The 16,148-nt window shown below is 41.6% G+C and overlaps 2 protein-coding genes across 2 annotated transcripts; both read right to left on the reverse strand.

The window, feature by feature from the left end:
* Positions 1–2,227: 2,227 nt before the first annotated feature.
* Positions 2,228–2,872, reverse strand: LOC148578401 (uncharacterized). Its single transcript, XM_088503036.1, has one exon. The coding sequence runs from the start codon at positions 2,870–2,872 to the stop codon at positions 2,228–2,230; it is 645 nt and encodes a 214-aa protein (XP_088359162.1).
* Positions 2,873–9,353: 6,481 nt separating this feature from the next.
* LOC148578402 (uncharacterized) lies at positions 9,354–9,791 on the reverse strand. The gene has a single exon (XM_088503037.1). The coding sequence runs from the start codon at positions 9,789–9,791 to the stop codon at positions 9,354–9,356; it is 438 nt and encodes a 145-aa protein (XP_088359163.1).
* Between the last annotated feature and the right edge of the window lie 6,357 nt (positions 9,792–16,148).

The raw sequence follows: 16,148 nt of genomic DNA on the forward strand, positions 1-16,148 counted from the left end.
AACACCTGCACAAATGAGTTAGTAGTAAAAACACCTTATCTCTCAAACTTCCACACAAGCCTGTCATCTCTATCTGCCGATAGTTTAACCGGTCTCAAAGCATCGTGCAACTGATTAACAATTTCCAACTCCCATTGGAATAGCTCACGTCTCCAATGGAAGTTCCAGATCCACTCTATCCCATCCCAAAACTCACAATCCCAATGACTGATCCTTTTTAAAGTGAAACCGAAAAGAGCCTTGGAAACCTATCCTTTAGAGCACCACAACATAACCAAACGTCCTCCCAGTTACCATCGCCAACCTCCATGGTGAGTCCAGTTATCATCTTCTCCCTTACATGTTGCTCCTTGATCTGTAGTTGACAGATATCCTTCCATGGACCTCCTCTACTAGGTAATGTCTGAGTGGATAGTAGCTCATTAGGATTCAGATTATAAACAGAGCAGACCACTTTCTTCTACAGCGGGCATTCCTCTTTCGAAAACCTCCACCACCATTTAAATAAAAGTGCTGTATTCCGGATCATTGCATCTCCAACACCTAAACCCCCTAGCTTTTTTGGAGCCTGAACCACTTTCCATCTAACCAGCGCTATGCCATTACTACCATCCTCCTTACTCCACAAGAACTTTCTCTGTAATGAGATCAATTTTTCAACAACCACCTTCGGCATCTTATACAAACTTAAGTAATATACTGGTAAGCTATTTAAAACTGCTTTGATAAACACCAGCTTTCCCGCCTTGTTCAGCACTTTTGACTTCCATAAGCTTAGTTTTTCTTCCACCTTATCTATTATTGGCTTCCAAGTCTTCACCAATCTCGGATTAGCACCTAACGAAATTTCAAGGTATCTAACTGGTAATGTAGCTTCCTTGCACTCCAACAATTTGCACATACAAACCACCCATTGTTGGTCACAATTGATTGGAATTAGACTGGATTTGTCAAAATTAATGCTCAATCCCGACATCAGCTCAAAGCAACGTAGCAGTCTCTTGTAGTTTTTGACAGACTCCTCCTCAGGCGGACAGAACAAAATAGTGTCATCTGCGAACTGAAGATGCGATAATTCTATGTTGTCCCCCCAACCAATAGAGGAGAAATACGGCCGTTTCTAACTGCCTCGCCAATTATTCTATGTAGAACATCAACCACAAGTACAAAAAGGAAAGGAGATAGTGGGTCACCTTGTCGCAAGCCTCTTTCCATCATAAACGGCTTTGTTGGTGAGCCATTTATCAATACTAACATAGACGTTGTGCCCACACATTTCATAACCCAAGCCCTCCATCGGCTACCAAACCCCATTTTCTGCAGGACAATGTCTACAAAGCTCCACTTAACTCTATCATATGCCTTCTGAAAGTCTAGCTTGATAATTGCTGCCTCCTTTTCTTAATTTGAGCCAATACACTGTTTCACACGCAATGAGTGTCCCGTCGTGTATTTTGCGACCTTTGACAAACGCACTCTGAGTCTCCCCAACCCGCCCTAGCATCACTGCTCTCATCCTCCTGACCAGCACCTTGGATATCACCTTGTACACAGAACTAACCATGCTAATCGGGCGCAGGTCCTTGATGTCCTTGGCCCCGACAAACTTAGGAGCCAAAGCTACCCAAGTGGTATTAGCGTCCTTAGGTAACTTGGCTGTCTGAAAGAAAGCAACCACAACTGCCGTAAACTCAGACCCGATCTCATCCCAGCACCTCTTAATGAAGTTCATGTTGTACCCATCACTACCTGGAGCTTTAGACGATTCACAGTCCCACACTGCCTCTTTAATCTCTTCAGTTGATGGCAAGATCTCTAGCTCCACAGACTCCTCCTCAGATATCCTTATCACTAATCTATCCCTGAAACCCACCTTAGGAGAATCCTCTTGATGATACAACTATTTATAAAACTCTCTGATAGCAATCTTTATTCTAGCTGAGTTCCTAACCAACCTCGCATTTATCATCAAAGCATCAATCCTGTTATTCCGCCTTCTAGCGGACGCTATCTGGTGGAAGTACTTGGTGTTTTTGTCCATATCCTTCACATGCCGAAATCGTGACATTTGTTTCCAGTGCAACTCTTTTCTGACATACCATCTCCCACAATAGGTCACTAGCGCTTTCCTTCTCGCCTCCAGAGTTCCATCATGCACTCCGCTACTGACTTTATCATCCAGCTTCTTCATCTCTTCCTCAATCTGCAGAATTTTCTTATCCATGCCCTAAAAGTTGTCTTTGTGCCATCTCTCTAGAGGAGCTGTCAATGCCTTCAATTTCTCTATGATATTTATCTCCCCTAAATCCCTCCATTCTTCTTTAACCATTCTGAGAAAACTTTCATGAGTAAACCATGAGTCAAGGCTTCTAAAAGGTCTTGGGCCGTCTCTTATCCTGGCAACTTCCATTATCAATGGGCAGTGATCTGACAAACCCCTTGGTCCTCCTCTTAGTCGGGTCTCAGGAAACTCCTCAACCCATTCCAAGCTAACCATTACTCTGTCAATCCGACTACAGGAACACCCTCTAAACCATGTATATTTACGGTCATTAAGCGGCAAGTCCACCAATTGCATATCTTGTATCCAATCTTTAAACTCTTCAGCAGCTACTGTTAAACTATCTATACCTTTTCTTTCTTGTACATGGACAATCTCATTAAAATCTCCCATAAAGCAACAAGGGGACTGACATAATCCAGCAACATAACTCAACTCCTCCCACACAACAAGTTTCTCTTCTCTATCATGAGCACCGTAAACCAAAAGGAAGGCACAATTGAAATTATTCTTTAATAGGACCCCTTCAACACACAGCCATCTCTCCCCTTTATAACAATTATTCATCTTGAACATGAAATCATCCCACATTAACAGCAACCCACCCGAAGCACCAACAGATGCAACATATTCCCATCCTACACTACTACAACCCCACAGACGTGCAACATCAAATCTCGTCCCGAAAGTTTCAGGTTAGGTTGCAAATCTTGCAATGGGATCTTTGTGGTGGTGGAGTTGGGGCACATCTTTCTCTTTGCCAATACGATGATGAGATTTAGATCAACACGTTGATGTGATGTAGTAGGTTTGAAGTTTAGGTAAGATGTGAAAAATTGTAAGCATTTCTTTTTATCTCACTCAAGAAAAAGTGATAAAATGAGTGCAACTATTGCCAAAATGTCCACTGGGGGGTACTCAGTGGTTAGAAAGAAGAATGATAAAGCAACGTGTCATTTGAAGAATTTCTCAAGTACTTGCTAAGATGCAATGAGACTTTTGGGGTGTATTTATATGAAACGCCATAAGAGGAGAAGCTACCGAAGAATAGACACAACTTTACTACACAAAAAGGCATCGTTGAAGGATCAGGGAACATGCATTCTGAGTTTATGATGACAAGGACCATTGCGATAGACAACTTTGCCAATATGCTTGACGATTCACAGGTCCCAAACGAGAACGACGGTAAGTCCTTATGTGAGGAAAAATATTTCTTTGTCCTGAAAATGTATGTTGAACAGAATCTGGAGTGCCTTAACCTTTCCATTTTCACCTCGCTGTGTTGTTCCGTCACAGGAGTTCAGTCCATTGCCTCCTGTTTCGACTCAGGAGAATCTAAACCTAGAACTCATAATCGATGTTGTAAGTGTATGCTCTTGATTATTTTTTGAATGATGGGATTTTTCCCTATTTTTTCTAATGTTGGTGTAATATTGTTTCCTAGCAGTCGTTTGGTGTCCAAGTGCAACCGCATAATACTATTGCTGATGATGATAAGGAACGTGTACTGGATGCCTCCGGTACAGGTGGAGAGATGGATCGGAAACTTGCGGGTCGAGGCGGATGCCGAATTATTTGACTGGAGCAATGGGGGAGGTACCTGCAAAGACACTCCGACGCTCAAGTCAGAATGGATCTAAGAGGTATAAGGTGTGAGGAATGAATGAATACCTGGAGGGACCTGGGTCCTCTATTTATAGGTGATGGTGAATATCTTATCTTATCTTATTTGGCTAAGATAAGGGAGACGTTTGAATTATCTTATCTTATCTTATCTTATTTGGCTAAGATAAGGAAGACGTTTGAATTCGAAAGTTGGTTAGGAGCTCTAGTGGGCTGGTTCCACTACAAGAAAAAATAATATTTGTAACAAAAAAAATTGTTACAAACAATCGAAATTTTGAAACAAAAGAATTTTGTAACAAAAAAAGGGGCCGTTGCAGTATGTCCCGTTACAAAAAGTTTTTGTAACAAAAAATGAAACTGTTACAATTCAAATTAATATTTTGTAACAAATTTTTCTGATAAAAAAACCAAAAGTTGTTACAAAAGTAATAACAAATTTTATCCAATGAGATTTTTTCGTAACAATATAATTTTTCCTATCACAAAATTTTGTTGCAAAATATAACTTGATTTTGTAACATTTTTCATTCTTTTAGTTACAAAAGCATAATATTTATTTTATAAAAAGTTTTTAAATACAAATTACACACATAATTTGCCAAATTGTATTTTATTAAATTAATTGATATATCACTACAAAAAATTACAAAAATAGCGACCGATTTAGCAATCGATTTTTCTTGAAAATCGGAGAAAAATCGGTCGCTAAACCCTTATTCCATTTACATGAAGAGGAAAAAAACCCTATGTACATTCGGAATCCAAAGACAAAAATATATTTAAACAAGGACTCATAATGTCACTGAGTCTACAAATACTATAACAAATACAAGATTCTTGTATTCTACTTTTTATTTTAACCCTTGGGGTTTAATTGAAGGCAAATAAACTCAATGTAACTGAGAAAGTGTATGATCACCAGATGGTGAACCAAATTGCAAAGAACAGCATCAGCAAAGACACCTTCAGGAGCAAGATCCTATAGTAGCACAAATAAACAAAATTTTATAAGAATATGTCAAGTGAAGAAAGCAAACATAGAATAACTATGCTTGCTGTTTTAGTATCAATACCAAACAATTCCTCTAGCATATTTTCATTTAGCAAAAAATACATTACTTATGCAATGCAAGCATATTTATAACTTATTATAAAAGTCTAACACCATCCCCTATAATCTCAAAGGATAGGAGTGGCATATTTAATTCAAGCATATAGGTTCACTATGATTTCCACTAACTATAAAAGTCTAGCACCATCCCCTACAATCTCAGAATAACTACTGTATATACCTAATTCTAAAATAGAACTAATTAAAATAATAGCACTTCCAAAATAATTTTTTTAAAGATAAAGATAAGTGTTCAAATAACCAACAAAATTATTACCAAAGATCAGTTTGGATTAGCATGATGCACTGGAGTTTAGTTTTGACAGTTGAATTTGAGCAGTCAGGTACCAACTCAAGTTCAGCTTTCTCCGGATGATCTAACAAAGGGAGTAAAGACCTCTGCTCTGACTTGCCTGATCAAAACACCAAGTAGAAATAAAATAACCCGCATTTCAAAGTAAATACCAAGATACCAGGCATTTGAACCTTAATAAAAATATAATAATAGTAATAATACTTCATTTGGCTTTAGCTCTTTTGTAACCTATGAATTCAACAAATAAATTTTTCTAAGTACTAAAACTAAAATCTTGATCAATAACTAAATTAGTTAAACCTTAACTTCAATTATTTATTTGGCTCAACTCCGATCCCTTTTCACACATTTCAACTTAGGGCAGTACCAAGCAAGTCAGCTAACACATGAAAATATCAAGTAACTTATTTAAAATCTTCAGTACAAAATATCTTCAACATAAAAAAGCAACTACCGAATAGATATGAAACACCAAATAACGTATATAAGTTATCAAGTAACTTATTTGAGCTTGCTCTGCCTACAATTGAAGCAAAAGATTCTATTCATATCAAGACATACTAAACTATATATTATACAATAATACAATAGTAAATATTCCAGTCCCAGGATGGAAGATACAATACAACCAACTACAGTTAACTTGAAGTGATAATTCCAAATCTAATAATCCAGTACCAACACACAACACACTCCTAATTCTATACAACTCAGTAGCTAAAAATGAAACCAACTTCAAATTTTTAGGAAGCTCCATAAAGCTACCCTGCCACTAACAGCTAAAAACATAATCACCTTATAACAAACATTTATAGTTAACTAGTTATAAAACAAATTAAAAGGAAATCAATGACAACAATATTCCCAGAAATTAAAGAAAATCAAAATCAAAGGGGTGAATGCCCTTACCGGCAGTGGATCCCAGCGAGGCAGCGCTATTTTTCGGCGACAGGGGCTCAGTGACACAACCCCTAACAGCGGCGACGACGGTGACTCCACAAACGGAGACTGGGCGCAGCAGCGGGAACAGCGACTCCTCCTTCTTCCTCGGTCTTCCTCCCTCCAAGCGTTTGTCTCTCCTGCGCGTCCTCAACGTTGTCCGTGATGGGAGATGCGACGCGGTGGAAGCTGGCAACGACCCACTCGCGATGAAAATGATGACGGCGACGGCTTCCCTTGGCGACAGCAGAACGCGAACTGACGGCGGTGATGGAGGCACAGTGGCGCTCCTTCCTCGCTCAACTCTTCCTCTTTCTCAACATCTCCCCCTTCTTGACGGCGACACGACAGCGCGGCGGCAGTGATACCCGTCAGCGCCGTCCTCCCTCTTCCCCCTCTCCTTCTCTTGCTCTTTGATTCCAGCTTCCCCCTTTCTTTTCCTTTCTTTCGCTCTCCGTTCTTCCCTTTCTCTTGCTGTGTGTGTACGCGTTTTTGTGTTGTGTGGGGCGGGGAGGGTTTAGGGTTAGGATGAGTAAGAGTGAGTTAGTGAGTGTGGGTAGAGTTAGGATAAAATTGGGGTTAAAATTTTTAATTTGAGAATTAGGATTTGTTTTGGAAGAAAATGTAAAATTAAAGATTTTTGGGTAAATTGAGAATTGGATATTTTAATTATATTAGGGTATATAGTATTAAATATTTATGAAAATAAAATTATGAATAATTATAATAAATCATAAATAATTTATTATTTATTTTTTAATAACCGGAAATTTTACAAGCTTAATAATAAATGTTGGGTTATGGTGGATTTAGGATTTTAGTAGAGAAAAAAAATTAGAACTCTACATTTTATTTTTATGGAAGTTTTTCAAAAATTTATTGAAATATAAAAATATGTTAAATTTTAGAGTGGTAATGAAACAAAAATAATATTTGTAAAAATTATATATTAATTTTATAAAAAAATATAAAATAATATATATTATTTTTAAAAATTCATCATTTAATATTTAATTTTTTATAAAAAATAATTAATTAATACAAATAATATTTTAAAAATTAAATTTTAAAACAAAATAAAATTATCTTAAAGATTTAATATTTTAAAATAAATTTTTTTAGTTATAAAAATTTTTATATTTTGTGATAAACAAATAATTTGTTACAAACAATATTGAATTTTGTGACAAATTAATTTTTTGTTACAAAATAATTAGAATTTTTGAAACAAATGAATATTTTGTTACAAAATATTTTGAACTTTTGCAACAACTTCATCTTTTGTTACAAAATATTATAAAATTTTGCAACAAAACACCGGTTCGTTACAAAAAATAATATAATTTGTAACAAAAAATTAAATCGTTACAAATAACAAAACGTTTTGTAACAAATTATATTGTTGTTACAAAATATTATTATTATGTAACAATTATTAATTTTTGTTACAAAAAAATAATTTTTTGTAACAATTTTAAATTTTTTACAAAGTTTTTGTTACAAATGTTTCATTTTCTTGTAGTGTTCTGGGCCTTCTAGAAGGGCGAAGCGGGTCAGACCCTGGTAACCGGGTTCGGGGACCGTTCTGGGTGTAGGATTCGTGGGCCGTATCCGTAACAGTTGCCCCCGGAGCGAGAGAGTGAGGGTGCTCGGTCTCATCGCTAGAGGAATCTTTTCCGCACCGTTGTGGTTTGGCAAGGAGATCGTTGTTTGGTTTTTCCGATCAAGGTCGAGAATTTGGGGAGTTTCTAGCCGTTTCATGGTCAGGCGAGGACCGCGTTTTTTGTGCGTCTCATCACATGCCGGGTTTGATGACCGTTCCGAGGAAGGGCCCGGAGATCGGGTCTGGAACAGTTGCCCCTGGAGCATGATAGCATGCATACTTGGTCTCAATGCTAAGTTGTTTGGAGAGTCCAATTCTCTGTAGTTCGGGAGACTGTGAGGAGCCTAGAAAGGGCGTGACGTCATCCTACACTGATTGGCGGGATGTTGGTCAGTCCGATTTTCCGCGAGTTGGAAGACCGTCAGCTCATGCTTGTTTTGTGTGGCCTTTTCTAGGCCATTATTGTGAACTTATTTTAGGCCTCTTGGTGGGCTGATTTCAAGACTTTTTTTATTTAGCTTATTTGGATTTCCGTTTTGTTGGCCTCACGGTGATCGATCCCGGGCCGTCATTTTTTGTTGTTTGGATACCCGTTTTGTTTTTTTTTTTTTGGATATCCGTTTTGTTGGCCTCGGGGTGATCGATTCCCGGGTAGCCGTTTACTTATTTGGATATCCGTTTTGTTGTTTGGATATCCGTTTTATTGGCCTCGGGGTGATCGATTCCCGAGTAGCCGTTTACTTATTTGGATATCCGTTTTGTTGTTTGGATATCCGTTTTGTTTTGTTTTTTTTTTTTGGATATTCGTTTTGTTGGCCTTGCGGTGATCGATTCCCGGGTAGCCGTTTACTTATTTGGATATCCATTTTGTTGTTTGGATATCTGTTTTATTGACCTCGAGGTGATCGATTCCCGAGTAGCCGTTTACTTATTTGGATATCCGTTTTGTTGTTTGGATATCCGTTTTTTTGTTTGGATATCCGTTTTATTGGCCTTGGGGTGATCGATTTCCGAGTAGCCGTTTACTTATTTGGATATCCGTTTTGTTGTTTGAATATCCGTTTTATTGGCCTCGGGGTGATCGATTCCCGAGTAGCCGTTTACTTATTTAGATATCCATTTTGTTGTTTGGATATCCGTTTTATTCTTTTTGCCGTTACAACAATATGGGACGAAGCAGGGCAAGTACATTTTTAAATGAAATTTTATTAAGTTTGGGCCTCGTTAAAACCCTTTGTTTTGGGGGGAGGGAAAAAGTACCCTAAAATAATACAAGAAAAATAAAATAATATAAGTGAAAGACATAGTTTTAAGGGAGGGAGTGTTCCTACGTGTAATATCGCCGTAAGTTGGCGGCATTCCAGGTTCTCGGGATCTCAGTTTCGTCGAGTTTTTCGAGCTTGTAGGCTCCTTTCCCGATTATTCCTTTGACTAGGTCGGGCTTTTGCAGGACTTGCCTGACCGCTTGGTCGGTTCAGACCGTAATGGGATGGGCTTGGAAATATTGTCCGAGACGACGGGATGTCATGAGGAGTGAAAATGTGAGTTTCTCGAGGCGTGAGTAGCACGATTCCGTGTCTTGTAAGACTTTGCATATGAAGTAGATGGGTCGCTGGGCTTTATTCTCGTCTTCTCGGATAAGCGCTGCTACGAGTGCTTCCTCTGTTATAGATAGGTATAGGTAGAGGACCTCTCCTGTTTGGGGTTTAGCGAGAACCGGGGGTTTTGCTAGGACTTCTTGAAATGTTGGAATGCCTCTTCGCATTCCGCTTCCCATTTGAAGGGGGTTCCTTTTCTTCATAAGTTTGGAGAAAGGGTTCGCCTTTTGGGCCGACGCGCCGAGAAAACGAGATAGTGCGGTTAGTTGGCCGGTAAGTTTCTGGATGTCTTTGAGATCTTTTGCGCTTGCCATTTCGAGGACGACTCTACATATTTCGGGGTTAGCTTCTACACCGCGTAGCGTGATCATGAAACCAGAGGAACTTTTCTGCTTCCATCTCGAAGGCGTATTTTGTCGGGTTGAGGTGCATTTGATGTCTTCTTAGGGTGTTCATTATAAGCTCGGGGTCGCTGATGAGTTGCCCGCCGGATTCGATCTTGGCGAGCATGTCATCTATGTAGACTTCCAGCTTGGTCCCAGACAGGTTTTGGAAAATTTTTTTGACGAGCCTTTGGTAAGTAGCTCCGGCGTTTTTTAGGCCGAAAGGCATGACTATGTAGCAGTACGTGCTGTCGGGAGTGATGCAGGCCATCTTCTCCTCGTCGGGTCGGTACATGGGTATTTGATTGTATCCGGAATACGCATCCATGAAACTGAGGTACTAGTGGCCGGATGCGGCATCTACCAGCCCGTCAATATTCGGTAGATGGAAGGCATCTTTTGGACTGGCTTTATTCAGGTCCGTGTGGTCGATGCACATCCGTCACTTTCCATTAGCCTTTTTGACTAGCACAACGTTAGCCAGCCAGGTTGTGTAGGGCAGTTCCCTGATAAAGCTTGCTTCGAGGATGGCTTTAACCTATTTTTTGACTTTGACTGCTCAGTCAGGAGACATTTTTCGTCTCCTCTGTGCCACAGGTTTAGCCTTGGGGTCTACGGCTAGTCGGTGAGACATTAGATCGGGGTCTATTCCCGGCATATCGGCAGGTGTGAATGCAAACAAGTCTCTGCTTTGTCTTAGGAGGCGTGAGAGATCCTCTTTAAGGTCATATGGGAAGTTCTTGTTGATTAAAGTATATTCTTCTTTGGTTTACCCTATTTGCAATTTTCTCCATGTCCCCTTCTGGTTCCGGCCTAGGTTGCCCGTCTTGTCGGGCGTCCAGGTCGGCTAAGAATATGCCAGCCGCGTTGCGAGATTTCTTTCGCAGGGCTAAGCTGGCGTTGTCACATTCTACTGCGATCTCCTGGTCTCCGTGAATAGTTCCGATGGAGCCATCCTCTGCTGTGAACTTCATGAGAAGGTATTTGGTGAAGATGACGGCGGAGAGGTCGTTAATTATTTTTCTTCCGAGGATGACGTTGTAGGCGGTGGAGTCTTTGAGGACCACGAACTCGGATAGGATTGTCTTCCTTTGGTTTCCCGTTCCTATCGTGAGGGGAAGGACGATGGAACCGTCTGGTTTGAGGAAGTTGTCTCCGAGTCCTGTGACTCCGTTGCGGTGGTCTGTAGATTGTCGTTGCGGAGTTCGAGTTTGTCAAAGGCTCCTCTGAAGAGGATGTTAGAGTCTGCTCCTGTATCCACCAGTATTCTTCTTAGTAGCCCGGTTCCAATCTTTGCCGAGATGACGAAGGGGGCGTCTTCTGCCGAGGTGCCATGCTGGAAATCCTCGTGGGAGAATGTTATCGTTCTATTGGTGGTGGCGGTTGGGGTTTGGTCTCTGACTGCCAGGATCTTGAGATCCTTCTTCAGTGCTGATTTTGATTTCCCTGGGGTGTCTTTCCCTGTGATGACGTTCACGATAATGGTCGGATCTGTTTCAGAGCTTTCCCTAGAGGCTTGTCTCTGTGTCTTCGGGTTACGTCCTTCTTTTTCTGGTGATCTGTCTTTTTCTGCACGTCTTGGTTTCCTGATAATTTTGGCAAACTCGGGGAGTTTACCATCTCGTATGGCTTGCTCGAGGGCGTTTTTTAGGTCGAAACAATCTTGTGTCCTGTGTCCGCATCCTCGGTGGTAGTCGCAGTACAGTGTCTTGTTGCCGCCCGTTCTTTCCTTGAGTTGTCGGGCCCTCGGGAGAATACCTCGATCGGCTATTTGGTGGTATATCTCGGTGATCGGGGCCGTCAGAGGTGAGTAGTTAGAGAATTTTCCGATTCTGAGGGGTTGGTTTACGTTTGCTGGTTTGGGATGTTCTTTATGGTTTTCTCTTGGTGGGGGGTTATGTCGAGGTGCCGTGCTGCCGTGTCGTGTGCTGCCGTGCTGCCATTTATTGGCGGCTACGACTTGGCTTACTTCCTTGTCGTTTATGTACTCCTTTGCGACGCTCTGGATCTCGTGCATGGTCCACACTGGTTTGGTAGTTAGGTGTTTCCGGAAGTCTTCATTCATGAGCCCGTTAGTTAGGCAAAGGCTTGCGACTGAGTCCGTGAGTCCGTCGACCGTTAAACATTCATCGTTGAAGCCGATCGAGGTATTTTCTTGTGGACTCATCTTGTCTCTGGGTGACTCCCAATAAACTGATGGGGTGTTTAGCTTTGGTGATTCTGGTGGTGAATTGGGCCATGAACTTCCGTGAGATATCGTGGAAGCCAGTTATGGATCCGTTGGGGAGGGCGTTGAACCATTTAATCGCTGGCCCGGCTAGGGTTACCGGGAAGGCCCTACCTCAGACCGCGTCAGCGGCCCCTTCCAGGTTCATCCTGGCCTTGAAGGCCGTTAGGTGCTCCTGGGGTCCTTGGTTCCGTCGTACTTTATATCTGTAGGTTTGTCGAAGCCTTTAGGGAGTTTTGCTTTCAGGATTCTTTCAGTGAAGGGAGTGGCTCCCATTATCACGTGGTCACTTTTTGTGCGTTTGGCCTCTCGATGTCGTCGGTCGTCGTCCGTGTCATGTTGATGAGCCGGGTTGCGTGAGACGCTGCGATCATACCTTTTGCCGTGTCATCGTTCAGGCATCCTGTCGTGTCTGTGGTCACGGGAGATGCTGCGATTGTATCTCTTGGCATGTCGCCGTTCTGGCGATCCGCCGTGCCGGGTTTCAGGGCGAGATCTTGATCTGGAGGTGTGTGACTTCCGTTTTTGGCGTTTGTGCTTTTCTTTGGCTGTAACTCGGCCTTTGAGGTCTTGCACCCTGAGGCACAGCTCTTGGATTATCTGGATTGCCTTCTCTCCTAGGCTGTCGGGTGGCCGGACTTCAGTGGGAGGACGGTTGTCCTCTCTTGGTTGTTGCTGGGTTGGGGTTGGTTGGCGATGTGCGCGCTTATTATCCTCTCGTGGGTGGGAGGAGTGTTATCTTGAAGTTCGGGAGTTGGGGTGTTGGGTGGAGGATTGTTCCTCGAGGTTCTCCGTCATGCCGCCACGATTTGGCTGTCCCTTGCATCTGTACAAGAACCTTGAGAACTTTCTTGATCTCTTGGCTCCTGAGAGGTCTGAGCTTGGCCACGGTGGTAGCGTTTAAGGAAGTCGTTCATGATGAGCTTCCTTATGAATTTTCAGTAAGGTCCGAAGGGGATCATGGCAACAGAGTTGTCATAGGTGAGGCGGCGGATGGCAGAGGTTTGGAACCTGGTGTTGAAGGAGGTGACCTCGTGGGTTTGAAGAGTTCAAAAGAAGAAGCAACCACGGTGGGCATGGAGCCGAAATAGAGGGAGAAGATGGGGCCATGGCGCTTGGAGAGACAGATGAGGGGAGTGGTGAATGAGAGGGTCCAAGAGGTGGAGGTGTCCCACTAAAGGGAGGCGAGACTTTGGGCTCGGAGGACTTGGAATTTCACCGTTGGAGTAGGGCAAAGGTGCATAAAGAATGTTATCACTAAGAAGGTGATTGCAAGTCGAAGAAATATTGTTCCTTTTGAATTTCGCCATTGGAGTAGGGCGAAGGTGTGTTATCACTGCAAAGGTGATGCAAGTTAAGGAAATATTATTCCTTTGGGATTTTGCCGTTGGAGTAGGCCGAAGGTGTGTTATCACTACAAAGGTGATGCAAGTTAAGGAAACATTATTCCTTTTTGCTTTCAGTTACACGCAAGAAATCTGAGTTTGATGATTGCTCTTCTGGGTTATCCGCCATGCCGCCACAACGTTGCAAAGTCCCCACAGACGGCACCAATGTACTGGATGTCTCCGGTACGGGTGGAGAGATGGATCAGAAACTTGCGGGTCGAGGCGGATGCCGGATTATTTGACTGGAGCAATGGGGGAGGTACCTGCAAAGACACTCCGACGCTCAAGTCAGAATGGATCTAAGAGGTATAAGGTGTGAGGAATGAATGAATACTTGGAGGGACCTGGGTCCTCTATTTATAGGTGATGGTGAATATCTTATCTTATCTTATTTGGCTAAGATAAGGGAGACGTTTGAATTATCTTATCTTATCTTATCTTATTTGGCTAAGATAAGAGAGACGTTTGAATTCAAAAGTTGGTTAGGAGCTCTAGTGGGCTGGTTCCGGGCCTTCTGAAAGGGCGAAGCGGGTCAGACCCTGGTAATCGGGTTCGGAGACCGTTCCGGGTGTAGGATCCGTGGGCCGGATCCGTAACAGAACGTCTCCGACGTGTACTGAACATTGTGTGAGGTAAGCAACAACATTCGGTGCCATGTTAAGTAAAAGGGATAACTTTTAAGATTATGTTTCGATGTGGAGGGTTAAAAAAATACCCATGAAATGTGTATGTGTCTGGCATAAGTAAAGGCTAAATAGTTGTGATAAAGTTTAAATACTAGGCACTATGGTCATGAAATGTTTTTGTTTCTACTATGCATGCAAGAGGCTTCTTTTAAGTAACTATTCAATAAAAACCTTTTCATAACACTAAATGTCTGTTTTTGGCCTCTATGTTCATGTAGATGGTGGATGCCAGGTCTGATGCATCGTTGCTTGAGATGAAAAATTCCTAAGCGCTTGGGAGTCTTCCACTGCAGCTCAGTCAAGTCCTAGTGGTGTGAAATGTACATGTAGTACGCAAGTACTTGGGAGTACGATGGCGAATGTTGGCTATGCTACTTCTCGTGCTGGAGTTAAGGTAGCAACTACTATTTCTTACACGCACAATATACCACAGATGTAAAAGGGGAAGGGGCTTGCCGAAGACAAAAGTTCAGGATTCGATGATGATGTCATCATTAATGAGGTGCTATCAACTCAGCGGCCAAGTCCACTTGGGACCGTAATAGTGCCCATTCCACCTACAGGATTCAGATCGTGGTCATTGGCCATCGTCCTGCTATGGCACCTCGGGTGGGTCCATAACATCAAAAGGTAAGATGTGATCAAAACTGAGTTATAAAAATCTAGTCTTATTACAACATGTTCAACAATAATTCCTTTTCTGTCTCACGTACCTAATATGTCCCAACTGGATTACACCACCCAATTTTGTGAATTATTTTCATCCTCCCCGAAAGTCCCAGGACATGTTAAAATCCTAGAGTTGGAGCAGTTGGAGACACCTAATGAACGGGCAATCATCGTTGCGGCCAGTCCAATTCTATTACCTTCTGTAGTTGTAAGTGGACCTCCACGGCCACCTGTAATTCTTCTCATGGCTAAAGCATGGAAACCCCATGGTTTTATGGGGAACCTAGAATCAGCTATCTTCTTAATCCCACTGGTAATCACGACATAAATCTAAATATTAATTTTGTGCATATAGGCGAATGATCTAAATACTTTGTGCTTTGATCCAAGGTTTTGTAATAGCCTTTAGGCTGACTGTTGAGATGGAGTTAACCTATAATGAATCTGCATTGCTACCTACATATTTTGAAAGTTTGAGGATGACTACAACTATGAGTAAGCTAACCGCTCCCTCTATCATAATTATCCCCATATGATGTATGTAACGAATGTGAATGGAATAAAAGTCTAACAAAAAATGGTGTTCGCAGTGAGATCCTGTATAGGCTGGGTGATCTTGAGCTGCTTAGAGAAAAATTCCACTCACTTTTCCCCCGTTTTGCACCTTATCTAGATGTGAGCATATTGTTCAACCATTTAAGTGTAACACTCTAACTATCAAAATGTCACGCTTTCGGCTACGCCATTGTTTTGAATCTTGCCTTCAGCATTTATCTCTAATCTTGAAACGGTGTCAAGAATCAAACCTTGTTTTAAATTACGAAAAATGTCATTTTATGGTTACAAAAGGTATTGTTCTTGGACACTGGATTTCAAGCAAAGGGATTGAGGTTGATAGAGCCAAGGTGGAGGTAATTGAAAAATTACCACCACCATCTAATGTTAAGGCAGTCTGGAGTTTCTTGGGTCATGCAGGATTTTACAGAAGATTTATAAAGAATTTTTCTAAGATTGCTAAACCATTAAGCAACCTATTAGTTGCTGATGTTCCTTTTGTATTTGATACTGACTGTCTGCATGTTTTTGAAACTCTAAAAGTAAACCTTACCTCTGCTCCTATCATAGCTCTCCCTTACTGGCATTTGCCATTTGAATTGATGTGTGATGCTAGTGATTTCGCTATAAGCACTGTTTTAGGACAGAGGCATGGCAAGCTTATATATGTCATTTGCTATGCTAGTCGTGTGTTAAATGATGCTCAGAAGAATTACACAACTACAGAAAAAGAATTATTAGCTATTGTGTATGCTATTGATAA

The sequence above is a fragment of the Arachis ipaensis genome, chromosome B1 (genome assembly GCF_059453495.1).
Source record: "Arachis ipaensis isolate K30076 ecotype BB chromosome B1, ASM5945349v1, whole genome shotgun sequence".
Taxonomy (NCBI): Eukaryota; Viridiplantae; Streptophyta; class Magnoliopsida; order Fabales; family Fabaceae; genus Arachis; species Arachis ipaensis.